The sequence below is a fragment of the Serinus canaria genome, chromosome 5, assembly GCF_022539315.1.
Source record: "Serinus canaria isolate serCan28SL12 chromosome 5, serCan2020, whole genome shotgun sequence".
Classification (NCBI taxonomy): Eukaryota; Metazoa; Chordata; class Aves; order Passeriformes; family Fringillidae; genus Serinus; species Serinus canaria.
The window spans coordinates 7,934,543-7,950,535 of record NC_066319.1 but is presented as its reverse complement, the minus strand read 5'-3'; the positions used below and the strand labels follow the sequence as shown (position 1 = coordinate 7,950,535).

Below are 15,993 nucleotides of genomic sequence, written 5' to 3'. Positions count from 1 at the left end.
GAAGGAAATCTCCTTTACCTTGATATTCTGACAGTGATGGTGTTTTGTGCTTAGAATTGTTCTTTGCCACAGACACTGAGAACACTTCTGTCAGCCAGTGGTTTTAAGGAATATTTTCATCATTTTATTATCAACACACTGTGCTCATTCCACTCTTTTGTTTTACCCTGTACTTATGTGCTCCCTCTGGGTTATGTTTAAAGTCAAGATCCATACATTTTATTAAATTCTGAGGCTGAGATGGGTTTGGGTCTGCTGAAGACTTCTGAGGCACTTTCTGCCCATCTGTTTTGCTGCTCCGCTGTAATAATGAGCATTTACTGATTCCTCCTTCCCCTGGGTTTGGTGTTTTTAAAATTATATTGGACTTTCTATGCAAAATATTGTTTGGTAAGTGATAGTTTGGTATAGCAACAGCCTAAGCTGGAGCCCCTTCTTGGTGTTCTGTTTCTGCATTGCTTTTTATACTTTTGCATCCTTTCTTTACTTTTTTTATTATTTGTTGGGGTTTAGGATTAAGAATCTTTTCCTTTACTGCTTTTGCTTCTCAGATAAAACACTTTGTTTACTTTGTGCACTTTTTACCTAAAGTAGGAACCCAGTTGTGACAACTGCAGCTCGAGTCCCATTTTTCCTTGGGATCCTCCAGCTTCACTTGTTTCCAGATTGTGCTGCCTCATAGATACTCCAGATTCTCTTTTGCAACTTTTCCCAAGTATTCTTCTCTATCCCACTTTGTGCCTGATTATTCCTTTCTGCTTTCTGTTTGTTCTTCCTTGTTTTATCTTCAGTTTGATAAGAGGATTGTTGCGCTGCTGGTATCTGTTCACATGCCCTTGATGTGGGCAGGTGATCTGCAGACAGCCTGGCCAGACTGGTTTTTCTGACCTGTCCCCTTGTGAATTCTGTGTTTCCTGAGTGCAGCCTGATGAAGGAGAGCAGTGTTTCAGCAGAGAAACAAACTGAACACAGCACACACCAAAATGTGGGACTTGCTCCCTTTCCTTTCCGTGATGCCAAACTTTCATTTGTGTTTCCCACTTTTTGGCTGTCTCATCTTTAACATCAACATCTCCCATTGAAAAGAATAATTCATATTTTGATACCCTGGCAATCATATTTTTGGAGATAGCTGTACAAACCATTTTGTCGTGTCCCTCAGTCACAGCACAGTTTGTGTGATTGACAGCGGAGCAGAAAGATGCGTTTGCTGATTGATTTTAAGCAGATAAATGTTATCCCTCAGACATTCTGTATCATAAGCATTATTCCTACTGAATTAATATATTCCCTTCAGCTGGGGGAGTTGTGTTTTCCCTGGCTTCTCATCCTGTCCTTCACTCAGTGACTTGCTCTCACCAGTGTGCAGGAATGCAAGATTATAATTGACCATGTCTCCTGTGATCCAAAGAGCTTTCACATCCCAAACACAGGCTTTGCATCTCAGCAGCCAGTGCTGATGTGCTGTCTTGCTGCTACACTTGCATTTCGAGGGGCCTGCTGTGGTTTTGACAGTGACTTTGAGCCACTCAGGCCTTTTTATTTTGTTTTCTTTGTGGTTTTTTACAGTGAATATATCTGTCAGTGCAAAACATCTTTGTTTCATGTGTTTCTGTAGCTCCTTGTCACTGAAAGATCTCTATTCTTTAATTTTTTTTCTTGTCACTGAAGATTAGAAAAAGTTGTCCATTTTTTTTTTGACTCTGCTGCTGCCTCCTTTCCTTGTGCTCACCACGCCACGTGTGCCTAATGAATTGTTCCTTATTTCATAACTAGAACAGCCTGTGTGTAGGTCCTGCTGTGACTGAGCTGATGTTTCCTCAGGATACAATGTGGCAGTAAGTAATGACTTGTCTGCAGGATAGAGGGGGTGGCTGTGGTGCTCCCTGCCTGGAGGGCTGCCAGGAGGACACAGAAGCAGCACAGTGGAGTTGTTCCAGGGACAGGCTGATGGAAAATGCACCTTATGCAGCATCTGAGTGGTTCTTTTTATCCTCTTGGTCAGCACCTGCCTCTGAGAGAGTGGTAACAGCTCCACTTCTATCCTGCCTGGCTTCATGGAAAGCATAAATAATCACTTTTCTCACTAGTTTCACTTTTCTCAGCCTGAAAAATTTTGGTAGCAAAAATTTCTCCAGTTATCAATTTACTTTTTACATAACTGATCCTATTTCATTTTAAATTCCTAATGGAATCAGATTTTTTTTACAATAGGGCCACCTTTGTTTCTTATGAATAACTGGAAGAGCTGGAGCTCTCACTGAATTAGTTTGTGAAATATTTGCCTGACATCAAGAACAGAGAGAACACAAGAACAGACTGAACAAAACTGAACATGTTGGATTCTCCAGGTGCATTAAAAACCAGCAGACTTAATTAAACTGTTATCAGAAGTAACTGCTTTGTATTTTTAAAATCAAAACGGTGTCATACAAGTCCAAAATTAGTTTGTTTCATGTAAGAAAGACTTTCCTTAGAGAAAAAAATACATGTAATTTCAACATAATCTACCTATTTGAATAACACTTACTGAAATCTTTCAGATGTGTGGATAATGTTAAAAGTTAGGCTCATTGCACATCTTGTAACTGACAGTTTTGCTAAGAAGTGCTGATGTTTGAATCTGAATCTTGTATTGAAGTTTGAATCCATGTAGGAGTCATTGGGCAAGTGAGGTTCAGAAGGAGCACAGGGATTTCAAACAGATTTGTCTTGTTGCTAAGCCAATACTGTAACTACTGGAATATTTGTGAAGGAAAATACTTATTACAATCTACTTTGTATCCCTCTCCTTCCCTACAGCGTATAAAACCCCCCAAGCTTTTCGCAAAACATCTTGAAAAATAAAATAAGTAAGGGAAATGAAAGCTGCTTCCTAGCCAGCCTTACTTGTGACAAAGTCTAACATTTCATTTATGTTGAAGACTGTAAAGGATTAAAGCAGAAACAGCATTGTGTGTTCAGGATGCACATCAGAGGCACCAAATTGCTTCCTAGGCATTGCCATCTGCTGGTACCTTGGAACCAGTGACTGCAGTGTAGGCAAAATCCCTAAACTCCTCAAGTCCTGAATTCCAGCTTGGTAAGAAGCAGAGAACTGCAGAAGTTTGTGGAAGTTTTCAAGTAATTTGCTTCATGTTGTATCATTCCTCCCATAAACTTACCCTCAGAGAAATGTAGCTTAAAGGGAAGTAGAATTCTTGCCTAAATACCAGTTTTTGGTGAAATCCTTGTGGATCTAATTGATACTGGAACAGCCAAGAGTCAAGTGGATGGTTAAACACCTTATAGCATCCTTTTTGAACAGGTTTTCCATGAAGGTGCTCTCTCTTTGAGGAAGGATGTGTGTGTTCCCTGAGATTTGTGGAAGGATTTGAAATGTCCTGCATTTTCATGGTACTTGTGCATTAGGTATTATCAATGCACATCTGAAATAGAATTCTTGTTGAGCAATATTTTCTCATGGAGTCTGTATATTTATTCTGCATATTCCTAATATTCATGACATTTGTAAGTTTTAGAATGTAAGACACTGTTGACGTGTTCTTTTTCTCTAACTGGGTTTTTTCTCTAACTGGGTTCCTTAAAATAATTTCTCTTTGCAGAAATGCATTCGATTTAACCCAGAAGCTTCAGTGTGGGTTGCAAAGCAGCGGATTTTGTGCACTTTGAACCAGAGTTTGAAAGATGTCCTGAATTATGGACTGTTCCAGCCTGCAAGCAATGGGAGAGATGGGAAGTTTTTGGATGAGGAGAGACTTCTGAGGGAATACCCACAGCCAGTAAATAAAGGAGTTCCTTCACTCGAGGTATTTTTAGATCTAACATCTGAAGCATTTCTATTCTGATATAAACTGTGCAGAAAGCTGTATTTGAGGTGTCTGCATGCACCTGAATTACATCTGGGAAATGCTTGTCAGCAAGTCTGAGTTTGAACCCTTGCTCGCAGAGGTGCTGGCATTCCCTGCTCATGGAGATGGTCCATCCCCTAAAAGTTTCAAAGTGTCAGCCCTTCTGGGACAGTGGATTTTGGAGTTTTCCTTTGCTGAGGACACAGGACATGTATCTTATTTAGGGATTTAGTACAGAAATGTAAGGTTCTAGGTGAAGCTGTTGGATCTGTGAGGAGGTTTGCAATAGCAGTGCAGTTGTCACTGGATAACTAGCCTTTGCTTTCTCCCAAAGAGAACAGTGCAGCCTTTATAACCCCCATCTAGTTCCCTCTGTGCCATCCTTCAGAGTGCACAGGTTGCCTCTGTCTGCCTCCTGAGACAGCAGTAAGGGAGGAAAGGGTGTGTACTGGGATTTCCCCCTCTCTGTTGCTCCTGCAGAGGCTCTGCAGTTGGGGATAAGCTGGGCAGAACTTTTATGACCCTGAACAAATTTGGAGCAGAGCCAGATCATGTGACACAGCAGCAAACTGGGGCATGAAACTGGCATTTAATTAATTTTGATATTGCCTGTATGGTGGCAGATCAGCCATTAATAATGTGTGCTTAATAGACTTACTCCACTATACAAATCCAAGAGAAAAAAATCAGGGTCCTGAGAAGGCTTCAGGTCTTCCCTTTTCCAGGAGTTTATTTCAGAGTTTCAGTTACTGATGACCACATTACAGCTGTGAGGAAATTAAACAGACAATTTATTTTTTTTGTCATTTTTCATGAATGTTGACTGCAGCAATTGAGGTGTTAAAAGTGATTTTGTTGAAAGCACTTGCACTTTTTGTTGCAAGGGTGTTACAGCCCTTGTCCAACAGACAGGCTGCATTCCTGGAATTCTGCATGGGACAATGAGAGAGTGGTAAATTATAGCTATGGAAACCCCCATGACTTTTGCTACAGATCTTGCTACTGCACCCAAGCTGCTCAGGATAAAATGTGACTGAGTTTCAGCCAAAAAGAGAGACAATCCTCAGAATCTCATGCACAAACCCAGTCCTGTTCAACATCAGAACTATTCCTATGTGCAAGTTCCTCTTACAATCCTCTAGGGGATTTTCAGGTATACTGTTTTTTGGTTTTATATTTCAGAAATGCTAAGCTGCAATTTTGAAATCGATTCTTTTTTATATAACATGCCTTCCCAGCTTTCTGCCTGAGACTATAAATGAAAGTGCACAGGAATCCTTGGGGAAAAGTGCTTTTCAGTGTAATTCTTGCTTACTTCTGTAGATTCTAGAAGCTGATCTCATTTCCCACACACCTCCACTGATCTCTTGTATTTGTACAATATATGAATTTTGCTTAAATTATGTAAAACTATATGAAATACTGAGCCTATTTCTAAAATTTTTACAATTTTGCCTAAATCTACCATCACAGTGGATGATACTTCCTGGTAAGGTCAGAAAATGATATTATGAATTTTAAGCTTTAAAGTTTTAAAGTTTCTTCTTCTCTTCTTCCCTCAGTTTCGCTACAAGAAAAGAGTGTACAGACAGTTCAACCTCGATGAAAAGCAGCTGGCCAAGCTTCACACCAAGGTATCCCAATTTCCTTCCTATTTCCAATTTTGCAGGAGTTAGCACCTACAGTGGGTGTTGACGTCAGTTGAAAAAATGTTACATTTTTAGTTAAAATTTTATTTTTGAAATGAGAGGATGATTCATTTTTTGCTCTTTGTTTCAGGCCAATTTGAAAAAATTTATGGATCATGTCCACCATCTCTCTGTGGAAAAAATGACCAAGATGTTGGACAGAGGACTGGACCCAAACTATCATGACTTAGAAAGTGGAGGTCAGAACAACAAAACTAAGCAGCATAGAGGAGTATCTTGAGTTGGTTAAACTTAATTAATTAACAGGGTGAATCTCACACATTCTTTCACAACTCTGAGCTAATGGAATTTGTAGGGCTTTTCTTTCCAAAGGACATAATTGATAATTTTATGCTTTTCTTTGAACAGTGTTTCAAACTATTTTATAAAATAAAATTTATTTTATACTTTTGATCACCTCTTTCCAAGTACATCCTATTCTCTTCCTTAGAAACACCCCTAACTTTGGCAGCTCAGCTTGATAACACAGTAGAAGTGATAAAAGCCCTGAAAAATGGAGGAGCACATTTAGACTTCAGAGCCAAAGATGGAATGACAGCTTTGCACAAAGCAGCCAGAGCCAAGAACCAAGTAGCCCTCAAGGTAAACACTTTCAGGAGCAAATTATGTGTTATCTTGTTAAAAAAATGCATAAAGGAGGCTGTTTTCAGTTAATTACTGTATTGTCCTCCATGGATCCTTTAGGATGTGCTTGTTCTAGTGTTTTCTTGTGCCTTACAAATCTTAGTATTTGCTTTCAATAAAGAGCCTTTTAATTTCTGATTTATCTTTTCCTGTTAGGAAGAAAAGTGGTGAAATTTAAGCTTATTCATTGATACACTGAGATCTATCTGAGTAAATAAGAATAGCATTATTGTCACTTAACTCTTTGAAAGCAGCTTCCAGTGGCATGGATTGCACATTATGCCTTAACACAGTGTCTTCTGTTTTCTTTAATATTTTAACAGGTATTCTTAATTCACTCTGATGGTCTACATTAAGTCTTAGATTAATGGGTTTTGCTTATTCCCTTTTGACAGATACTCAAATTGTATGACATTTTTGATAAAGCACCTTGGAGCTGAAGAGGTGAATGTGTTGCAAAGGTGATGCAACATTTACAGAGCTGACATTTCTGAACCTAATGAGGAGACAGAAACTGGACATTGCCACTCCTTCTTTCTGTGCCATCCCCATAGATTCCTTTAGATCTTAATTCTTCCAAGGTCATTTCTTGCTTAACTTAGTCTGTGCTGTGGCCCACTCTTAGCAGCTGATAAATAGGTGAGCAAAAGATGCTATGTCAATGATCAACCTTATGCCTATTTTTTCAGGTTTATTTTCAGGTAAAGACCCTTTATTTGGAAGTCCCTCCCAAATCTATTTTTCACAGTCTGTGGTTGCTTTCAGACCCTTTTAGAGCTGGGAGCATCTCCCAACTACAAGGACAGCTGTGGCCTGACCCCGCTGTACCACACAGCCGTGGTGGGAGGGGACCCTTTCTGCTGTGAGCTCTTACTCCATGAACATGCTACAGTCAGCTGCAGGGATGAAAATGGATGGCAAGAAATCCATCAGGTAGGAAGGATTAGCTTTTTGTTTGGAGTTGGACTTGCATGAGGAAGTTGTTCATGGTTGTTCTAGGGTTAAGTGCTATTTTGAAGTCCCTGCACATTCAAGTACAAATTTTTTTCCATTTTTTTTATCTGCTTTTTCTACTTCTTTTTATTTATTCACTTTGCATCCTGCTATGGTGACTAAGAAGTAGAAAACTGTTCCAGTGGTGTTCTGTAACTTTGAAATCCTCTGGTCACTGTGGTTTTTGATGCACTCATCAAATTTATGCTGTGAACTCTTGGAAGTTTAGATTCCTGTTTGTGGCACTTCAGTAGGAAAATGTAGCATTTCATTTGGTTAGATGCCGGTGTCAGTGTCCTTGGTAATGCTCCTTCTGTGTTTGTCAGGCTGCTTTCTCCTTGTCTCCACTGAACTCTACAGGAAGGTTTGGGCTGGGGATCCTGCTGCTGGGGTCCATCAGCCTCTCCCTGTCCTCTCCAGAAACACCTGAATGTTAGCCAGCAGTTGTGTAAAAACGCTTTACTGATTTCCCTTTCACAGTGATAAACTCAGTAATATACAAAGTTCAAAGATTCTAACAGTCCCAATGTCATTGTTGCTACTTTGTCGTGTCTCTGTATGGACGAGGTTTGGAAAACTACAAAAATTGGAGCTGCTTTAGTATGAGATAAATAAAGATACAAGTAATCAACCTTACAGGTCTGCCTGGGCCATCTTGACTCAATTTATTTTCTGTGCACTAAATTCTTTAGTACACAGATTTTTTTTTTTGTTTTCTTGGAAAGAAATGGGAGGTAGCTTTGGCACCCACATTTGAGCAGAAATTGGAGCTTTTTCACTAAGCGGGTGTAGGTCAAGGTTGTTTGGATCCATCTCTAGTGTAGGGGAAAAGAAAGGAATTATGTTTTTACCATAATTTCTGGGGATATGGAGGAAATGGATTGTCTAGATCAGAGTATTGCCCCATCTGGACTCCATAAAAATACAGAGAAAATGTCCCTCTTTTTAAACCCCAGCCTCATACACATAAGGTTATTATTTCTCATAATGAAATAGAGCTTTCCAAACTCCCTGAGTTGGTTGTAATCCTAAATAAATCAATGTTTACATCTGGATTAGGAACAATCTGTTTTGACTAATCAATAATTCAAGCATTCCTCAATGAAGTAAGAAGGATGGGTATTTATTTTGTGCACTGAGCAATCCACTTAACTTTTCTCCTTCAAACTGTAGATCCAAGCCAGGTGTGTCAGTCTGTACCTCCCTGAATTCAGGAGTGATGAGGTACCTCAGACTGAATGGATTTCTATACCTGTATCTCTTACCTTAAATTCTGATTTATGTAGGAATGATGCTGATCTAAGTTACCGCAAAGTTCAAAACATTATAAATTGGGAGGTGCTTTGTCAGTGGGCCATAGGAAGAGAAGGAAGTCAAGTCAAAGAGGCCATGGACTAGAATCACTGTGATTTTTCTAAGGCTTATTTGTTAATCAGGAAAGTTTCTAATTTCTATGAATCTTCTTCATAGAGGCTTATTTCCAAAAATCCAGGGTCCAACCTGTTATTTGTGTGACAGATAAAGTAACTCTTGAAGATTTCCCCCTGTTCTGGAGCAGTGTCTGGTATATGTTGTGTGTCTGCTTGACAGCAAAGAACCAAGAAGATTTACTTGGATTTTGGCCAGATTTTCTTTCTAAGGCCTGTAAGCAGTTTGGGAAAAAGCTCTGGCAATTTGATCATCTTCAGTGCCATCTGGTGGGCAGTGTTCCGGAGTGTAGCAGGACAAAAAACTTGTCATGTCATGAATATTAGTGAATAAAAAGTTCCAAAGGCAGTATTTTCTTGATCCCTTAGGCTGCCATTCCCAAAATAATCAGATGGTTAAGCTCAAGCACAGGATTGCTGTACCTGAAGTGCCTGCACTGGAGTTGGTGCAGGAATGCACATCTGGGTGTCTGTGCTTCCTTCAGAGAACCAGGTGTGGTTCTAAAAATTAGACCCTCAGTAAAAACAGCACCTTCTCTGCTGAAAATCTTGCCTAGGCTTTGGTGTAATAACCAAAATATTGATGAATCCCTGCCCAGGCTTGCAGGTACGGGCACGTCCAACACCTGGAGCACCTCCTGTTCTATGGCGCTGACATGTGTGCGCAGAACGCCTCGGGGAACACGGCCCTGCACATCTGTGCCCTCTACAACCAGGTGAGAGCCCCTCCCTGTCACCAGTCCTGCTGGCCCCCTGCAGGGACAGAAATGTCCCCAGCAGGAATTGGGAGCTCACAGAATCACAGGATGGCTTGGAAGGGAACTTGAAAATCATCCAGTTCCAATCCCCTTCCACTACACCTCATTGCTCCAATCATCATCAAACCTAGCTTTGAACATTCCAGGGATGGGCCATCCATAACTTCCCCAAGGCCTCGCCATCCTTTCCAGGGATGAGTCATCCATAACTTCCCAAGGGCTTCACCTCCCTTTCAGGGAGGAATTCTTTCCCAATATCTGATCTAAACCTGCTCTCTTTCAATTTGAAGCCTTTCCCCTTCATCCTACCACTACGTTATTTTATATGCAATGAAGTGCTTCAGGTATTAAGAAACCATCTTGCAATCTGGAAAGAACATAGCTAAAATTATTTTAGTGCTGTTTCATTCACTGATTACAAATAAGGCTGCTCATTGTAGGTAGCAACAGTATGGATATTAAAAAATAAAATACCAACTTTTTTGGGTTTGATTCATATCTAAGTATTGTTTCCTGTACAGAATGTATTGCTGTTAGTCTATAATTTAACTTAGAATTAAATAAAAAAGAGTTGTAAAATACTATGGAATTTTCTCTATACAGAAGATACTGGATTCTTTGCTGTCTACAACCTGTGTAGTCATTTACAAGTAGCACAACCTTTTGATTTGATAGCATTTTATACTCTCTTTGCAGGGATGGAATGGGGACGGGATGAGTTTTAGAACTATGTTAAAATTCAGCACATAGAATATTACATTGAATTTAGAAAGCATGAGATGTGACTGTAAACAGTGAAACATCTGTTAAAGGATCTGCTTCTTAATTAAATTACCATCTTAGTTTTTTTTTCTAAAGTCTTGTCAAGGCAGATTCCTCAACTAGGTCTAAAATGCCCTCAGCTTTAAAAAAAAAAAAAAAAATTTTAGGGATAATTGGACATTTTTCAATACCATACACTTTTAGCAAAGTTTATGCAGTATGAGGTGGGAATTAGAGTAATCCTGTAGAATTACAGCATTTTTCATGCAGAGATATGCTTTCCTGACCTCAGTACAAGAAGTTATTCTGCAGGAGACTTATACTCTAATTGAAACTGCATCTACAAGTTTTTTACTACTGCATTTACTGTTTTTTACACAGTCACTAAGCTTGGCTTGGTGAATAGAACTTTAACTTCTTGTGCCTGCACTGTTGTCCTTCTGTTTTCCTTCATCCAGTGTATGTGGAAATACAAAGTTTCCCTCGGGGTGCTGTGAGCCTTAACCTGCGCTGATTTTGCCAGTGTTTTTTTGTTTTTTTATGGAAAGTTTTTATTGGTTCTTGTGGAAGGAACGGTGCTGCCTTTTCTAGCTGGAGAGGATGGGAAGGACAGCAGTACCCTTGTTACCTCCAGATTCCTGTAGATGGAGTCGTTACCCGTTTGATCTTCCCTTCCGGTCTTCCCTGGGGAATTTTCTTGGCTTACTTTCTGAAGTTGGTAAATTTGTTTTCCTGGATGTCAGCGAAGTCCTGATCAGAATAAACTCTTGGTTTTGAAAGTTATTCCATGGCCATGCAGTAACTCTGTTTTTTGCTGGGATGAAATATGCCCTCTTTCACCAGGAGGATTGGATCTGATATGAAAGCTGTTGTATTATTAAAATTGAATATAATCTGAGAGATGGGGAGGAAACAGAAAGGAGCAAACTTGAAGTTAAGAATGCTTCTGTTTGTTTCAAAATACTACAAATAAATAAATAAATTAAAAAATGCAGGACTTAACCCAAAAAATTTTCTTGTACTTTTTAATGTTGAACAACTCTTTCACAACTTTTGGCAAAACCTTTCTAGTCGCAATCATTTAGTTAATAAATCCCTTTGCATGTTCTTGTGACACTGCAGGCGGCTCAGTTAAATTTGTAGAGAGTTTTTGATTTCTTTTGGTGTTGTAATGTTGGATGATTTATTCTGATAAACAAATTAATAATCACCCAATGAGTACAGTATGTTGTTCAATATAATTATTTATATCCTCAAGTTCTTGATTAAAATTGGGCATTGATCAATTGTTAAGAGATGGAGAAAATGCAACTAAAGTGCAGATTGTAGTGCAAGCAAATGAGACTATCTCAGTTAGATGTATATCATTAAAAAATATAATCTAAGAGATAATTGTTAATTTACCATCTTGATCCATTCTGCTGTTTTTCAGTTGAGGAAAAGGTAGGATAACCTCCTTTCCAGATACATTTAGGGCAGCCCTGTGATGGGGAGACTTAATGGGACCAAGAATCCATGGTGAGAAATTAGAAAACACGACAGTAATGATTTTCAATCATAATTTCTGCAAATTAACCTGTGACTCAGAGTCTAGTAAATAAGCTTCATTTCTGTCACTAAAATACCTAAATTATGCTTTTTGTCTTCTCTGACTGCAAATTTGCTGTTCAGCATGAAAGGTAGCATGTCCAAATACCTCATTAGGTAGAACTCCATAGCACAACATATCAAGACAGCACAGAAAGCACAAGAAAATTAAGAACAATATTTGTGATGAGGGAATATAAAACCCTTTTGAAATATGAATTGATTTGCATGAGACCCTAAGATGAACATTAAAGATGACAAGTAAGAAACAGTCCATACAGGAATTATCAAAAATTCTGAGAATCCACTCATACCCTCCAAGAATTTCTACCAGATTGAGGGCAGTCATATTTAACAGCCATGGAGAGCAATGATTTAACTAATGCACTGTATTGTCCAAAAAAAATTGTTTTTAAGGGATTTCCTTTGCAGATTTTTTCAGTTTGGAGGATCTGAAGCCAAATTTTCCTCCTTGTGCCGTAACTGCTAGCATTTTTTAGGGGAAAAGAGAGGCCATAAGGCTGGTCAGTGCAGTGAGTATAGGCAGATCAAATAATTTCATGTGTACTAAAAAAAAAAACCCCATACATTTTATATTGAGGATAGGTTGAAAATAGTTCCCAACAAAATAAGTGGTAAAACTGCTTTGTTTAACTTTTATCAGGAAGGAAGGATATAATTCATCCCAGTTCTGTGAACAGTACTGTTTTTACTACAATATAGGCAAAAATCCCAGATGGGAGTAAAATTTGTGCAAAATTTGATTTGTCAAATATGGAACTTTGTCAGTACAGTTGCTTTAAAATTTAATAAGGTATTTACTACTTGTATTCCTCAATACAAGTGTTTCTTTACACTTGCCTAGTGTTTCTAATATACTGCTAAGCACCTGAAACCCTGTCGTTTTTAAAATGCTGTTTTAACAATTTAAGTTCTCAGATAATTTATTTGGTTTATTTTTATCATGAAAATATAGACCAAGCACCTCATAGCCTCTTAGCAATCCCAGTCTTTTTAGTGCCAAAGGATCTTAATGAACAAGTTTCCTTTTCCATCATTTTCAGGAGAGCTGTGCAAGAGTGCTGCTATTCCGGGGAGCCAACAAGGAGATCAAGAATTACAACAGCCAGTCTCCATTTCAGGTAAAAAGGAAATACCTCTTCCCCCTGAAATATTGGGAAGAAAGCATCAAATGAACTTGGGTTTGGGGAGAAGTCACACTGTACAAGGCTGAACACAGGTGTGGAGGGAGTGAGTGAAAACACTGGTTTTTATCTAATTCACTAAGTGAAGAGGTCCTGGAATAATTAGGAATGAGAGGAACACACCCTCTGGTGACACTGTTAATGTGTTTGAGAATTCTGTGAGCTGTTTGTAGCGAAAGATGAAATTCTTGGTGTTCTGCAGTCAGATGTGCCTTGCTCTGTGCCATCTCCAGTCTCCTGTAAGAAAGATCCAAGATTCATGTAAGAGTGGTCCAAGGATTGTCTGGGCACTTGCTTGACCCATCTTGATTTAGCCAAAAAGCTCTTCCTTCCTTGGATGTGAGGCCAAAGAGGTGGGCTAAGTTTCAGGGATGGGATTGACTTAGTGCACTGTCAGCATTAGAGACTGAAGCTGCCATCTGTTATCTCCAAAAGAAAATGGAAGTCTTGCTTTGGATTAGTCAAAATTTTGTCTCCATTTTCTGCTATGAGAGCACTTTCAGTAAGCTTAATTAAAAATCCAAATGGAGGAGAATTGTTTGTCCAAAGGGTTGTGAGGTATGGCTGACAACCTCAAGCCCTTATTCTGAAGCAGGCTTAATTGGCTTGGATGTCAGAGAAACATTCCTAATGCAAAGTGATTTGAGAAATCAGGATGAAAACTGTAATATTAAAAAAAAAATACCCAAAACCAAAAACAACAACAAAAAAAAAGAAGAATTTTTTTCAAGTTACAAAATCAGTACTTCTGGAAGAATGATGGCACAGTGCCATTAACAGGAACTTTGCTGTGGTGAAACAGAATGGGGCTGTTTCCCCAAACCAAGGAGTTTTTCAACTAAAATAAATCCAGATATATCTTTCCTTGGTGTGTCTTCACCCATTGCCTTTTTAACCCACTTTGGAGAATGCTGGCAGAGGATTCAAGGGAAAATGCTTTGACAAGTGAAACAGTTGGAATTTTTGCTGGATCCATGTGGGTCTCTGAGTTAACTCATTCACGTTTACATGTAGTTACAGGGCTTTCAAAAAAAACCTCAGCCAAATATTTATGTATCAGTTTAATTCCCTCCATATTTTGAAGGTTTTCTGGGCCTAAGTTGTGAATCTTATAAACTTAAGAGTTCTGTTTATAAATCCCAGCCAGATTATTGTTTACTTTTGGGACCATTTTCCTCAAATTGGGGAAACGGTGCATTAAGAATTTAATTTTAGGCACCATTTTCAGACTGCTAATAATTTTCCATCTAAATACATGCTAAGCACAAATTCACTATGTACTGGCTAATACTTTTCTCTGCACCTTATGAAATGATCAAGAAAAGGAGCAAGAGACAACCCTAATTATTGGAGGGATGTGTTCCAGGGTAATCTCTTGGATTATTGATTTCTTTGAGGCTAACCTTCCTTTTTTATTTAGGATTTTTAGGGGAGGGTAAATGTCACACAGAAGAGTTTTCATTTGTCTTCATCTTTCTGCTGACAGCTCCCACATTCTTGTTCTTGCTCTTAGAAGAGAAAAAGGTGTAGGGAATGTAGAAAAAGTTCTGCTTTATCCTAGTGGAGTGAGTAGAGGAAACCCCAATGCCAGCCCTGCAAGAAAGCAGCCTTAGAGAATTAATTCTTTGCCATCTGTCTGTTGCTGACCCAGTCGATCAAACACCACAAGTGGAGCTGTTATAAAATTATGCAGAATCCCCTTGAGTTAATAGGATTTTGCATACTAAAAATGTTTGCTCATGTAATCAGCAGGCAGGAACATTGAGGCATCTCATATGTACATAATGAGAGTGGTTGTAGCTGCAGCATCTATTCCTTTGAGTCACCTCCATTACGTCCCTTTCTCAGCAGCATTAAAAAAATGATTCTTTGGAGTTGCTGCTCAGAAAATTGATGATATGAAAGCTGTGCTATTCTGTAGAAACAACAGGATCCAGACATTTGTGGATAAATTTGTGTCCTGTTTTCAAGGCCTGCCAATGCTTTGTTTCTTTTGATGAAAATTAGTGGCAGAGTTTGTATCAGGCATCAGAGTCCAATAAATGTAGTGAAGTTTTGCCACCAAAAGAAGAAATGTGCATGTGTTTGCTTCTCACCAAATCACAGGGCTTGTTAAAGCAAGCATAGATACACTAGATGGCAGGAAGTAAAAATAATCTGGGCTGAATTCTGTGCCACTTAATTCAGGGACCCCACACTTTGCCCACCTGGGATCTGAGTGTCCTTTTTGCCTTTTCAGTGTCCAGCAGAGTTAGCTTTGGAATGGCATTGCCAGGTGTTGAGGATACAAAAAAAGCTTGGCTGTATTTTCCTGTTAAGCACCTAACCTTGTATTAGCTGCCTTTGCAGATATGTGTTTCATCCTGACCCATTCCTGGGTTGCATAGAGTCAGCAATTGGTGTTGGGTACAGCTGATGTCACCCATTGCTGAAAGTCTGCAGATTGTGGGGTCAGCAGAAATTTTCCTGCATTTTATATTTAGCAATTTGAGGTGAGATGAAAGTTGGGCCACATCGTTATATTATACTGCCAGTTCTGTTTATTAATCACTTGCTCAGCCCATCTTGGCTGGGCCATCTAAGTAACTTACATGCTATTTTATCAGTTTTTATTTTATTACTAAAACCTCCAGAAACAGCCTTTCAGAAAAACCATGCTATCCCATCGCTGTCCACAGCTACTTGGTTTTCTACACATTGCCTATCTAGCAAATATTAATCCAATAGCTCAGAAATCTGAGTTTTGCAGTATTTACAAGCTGTTGAAATGAAGTAAGTTAAAATGACCACACAACTTGTTTACCAGGTGTTTTTCTTTTAGTGATCAGCAGCTCCCTGTGAATAGTTCAAATGGGCAATAAAGCACTATTTTAACTAATAGTGCTAATAATTAGTCAGTGTTTTTAGAACAAATATGTTTCAATGTACAGAAGAGCTATTCTGAGGTGGCATTTATTGCCACCTTTAAGGGCAGAATCATATCTGAGAATGGTTTGTGTCTCAGGTGCCCCTAATAATTGGCCTTTGCTGTCACAGACCAGCCTGAATAATCCATGTGCCTACATCCAATGGATTGC

General features: G+C 39.0%; 2 protein-coding genes across 2 annotated transcripts in view; one reads left to right on the top strand and one right to left on the bottom strand.

Moving 5' to 3' along the window:
• Window positions 1-15,993, bottom strand: part of PPFIA1 (PTPRF interacting protein alpha 1) — a 503,873-nt gene that overhangs the window by 176,271 nt on the left and 311,609 nt on the right. The gene's annotated exons all lie outside the window — the stretch shown is intronic.
• Window positions 1-15,993, top strand: part of SHANK2 (SH3 and multiple ankyrin repeat domains 2) — a 259,058-nt gene that overhangs the window by 15,024 nt on the left and 228,041 nt on the right. The window contains exons 3-9 of the mRNA XM_050975060.1: window positions 3,606-3,809; window positions 5,414-5,485; window positions 5,631-5,739; window positions 5,991-6,142; window positions 6,950-7,117; window positions 9,204-9,320; window positions 12,776-12,853. Of these exons, the coding sequence (XP_050831017.1) occupies window positions 3,606-3,809; window positions 5,414-5,485; window positions 5,631-5,739; window positions 5,991-6,142; window positions 6,950-7,117; window positions 9,204-9,320; window positions 12,776-12,853 (900 nt within the window). The remainder of the gene's footprint in view (window positions 1-3,605; window positions 3,810-5,413; window positions 5,486-5,630; window positions 5,740-5,990; window positions 6,143-6,949; window positions 7,118-9,203; window positions 9,321-12,775; window positions 12,854-15,993) is intronic.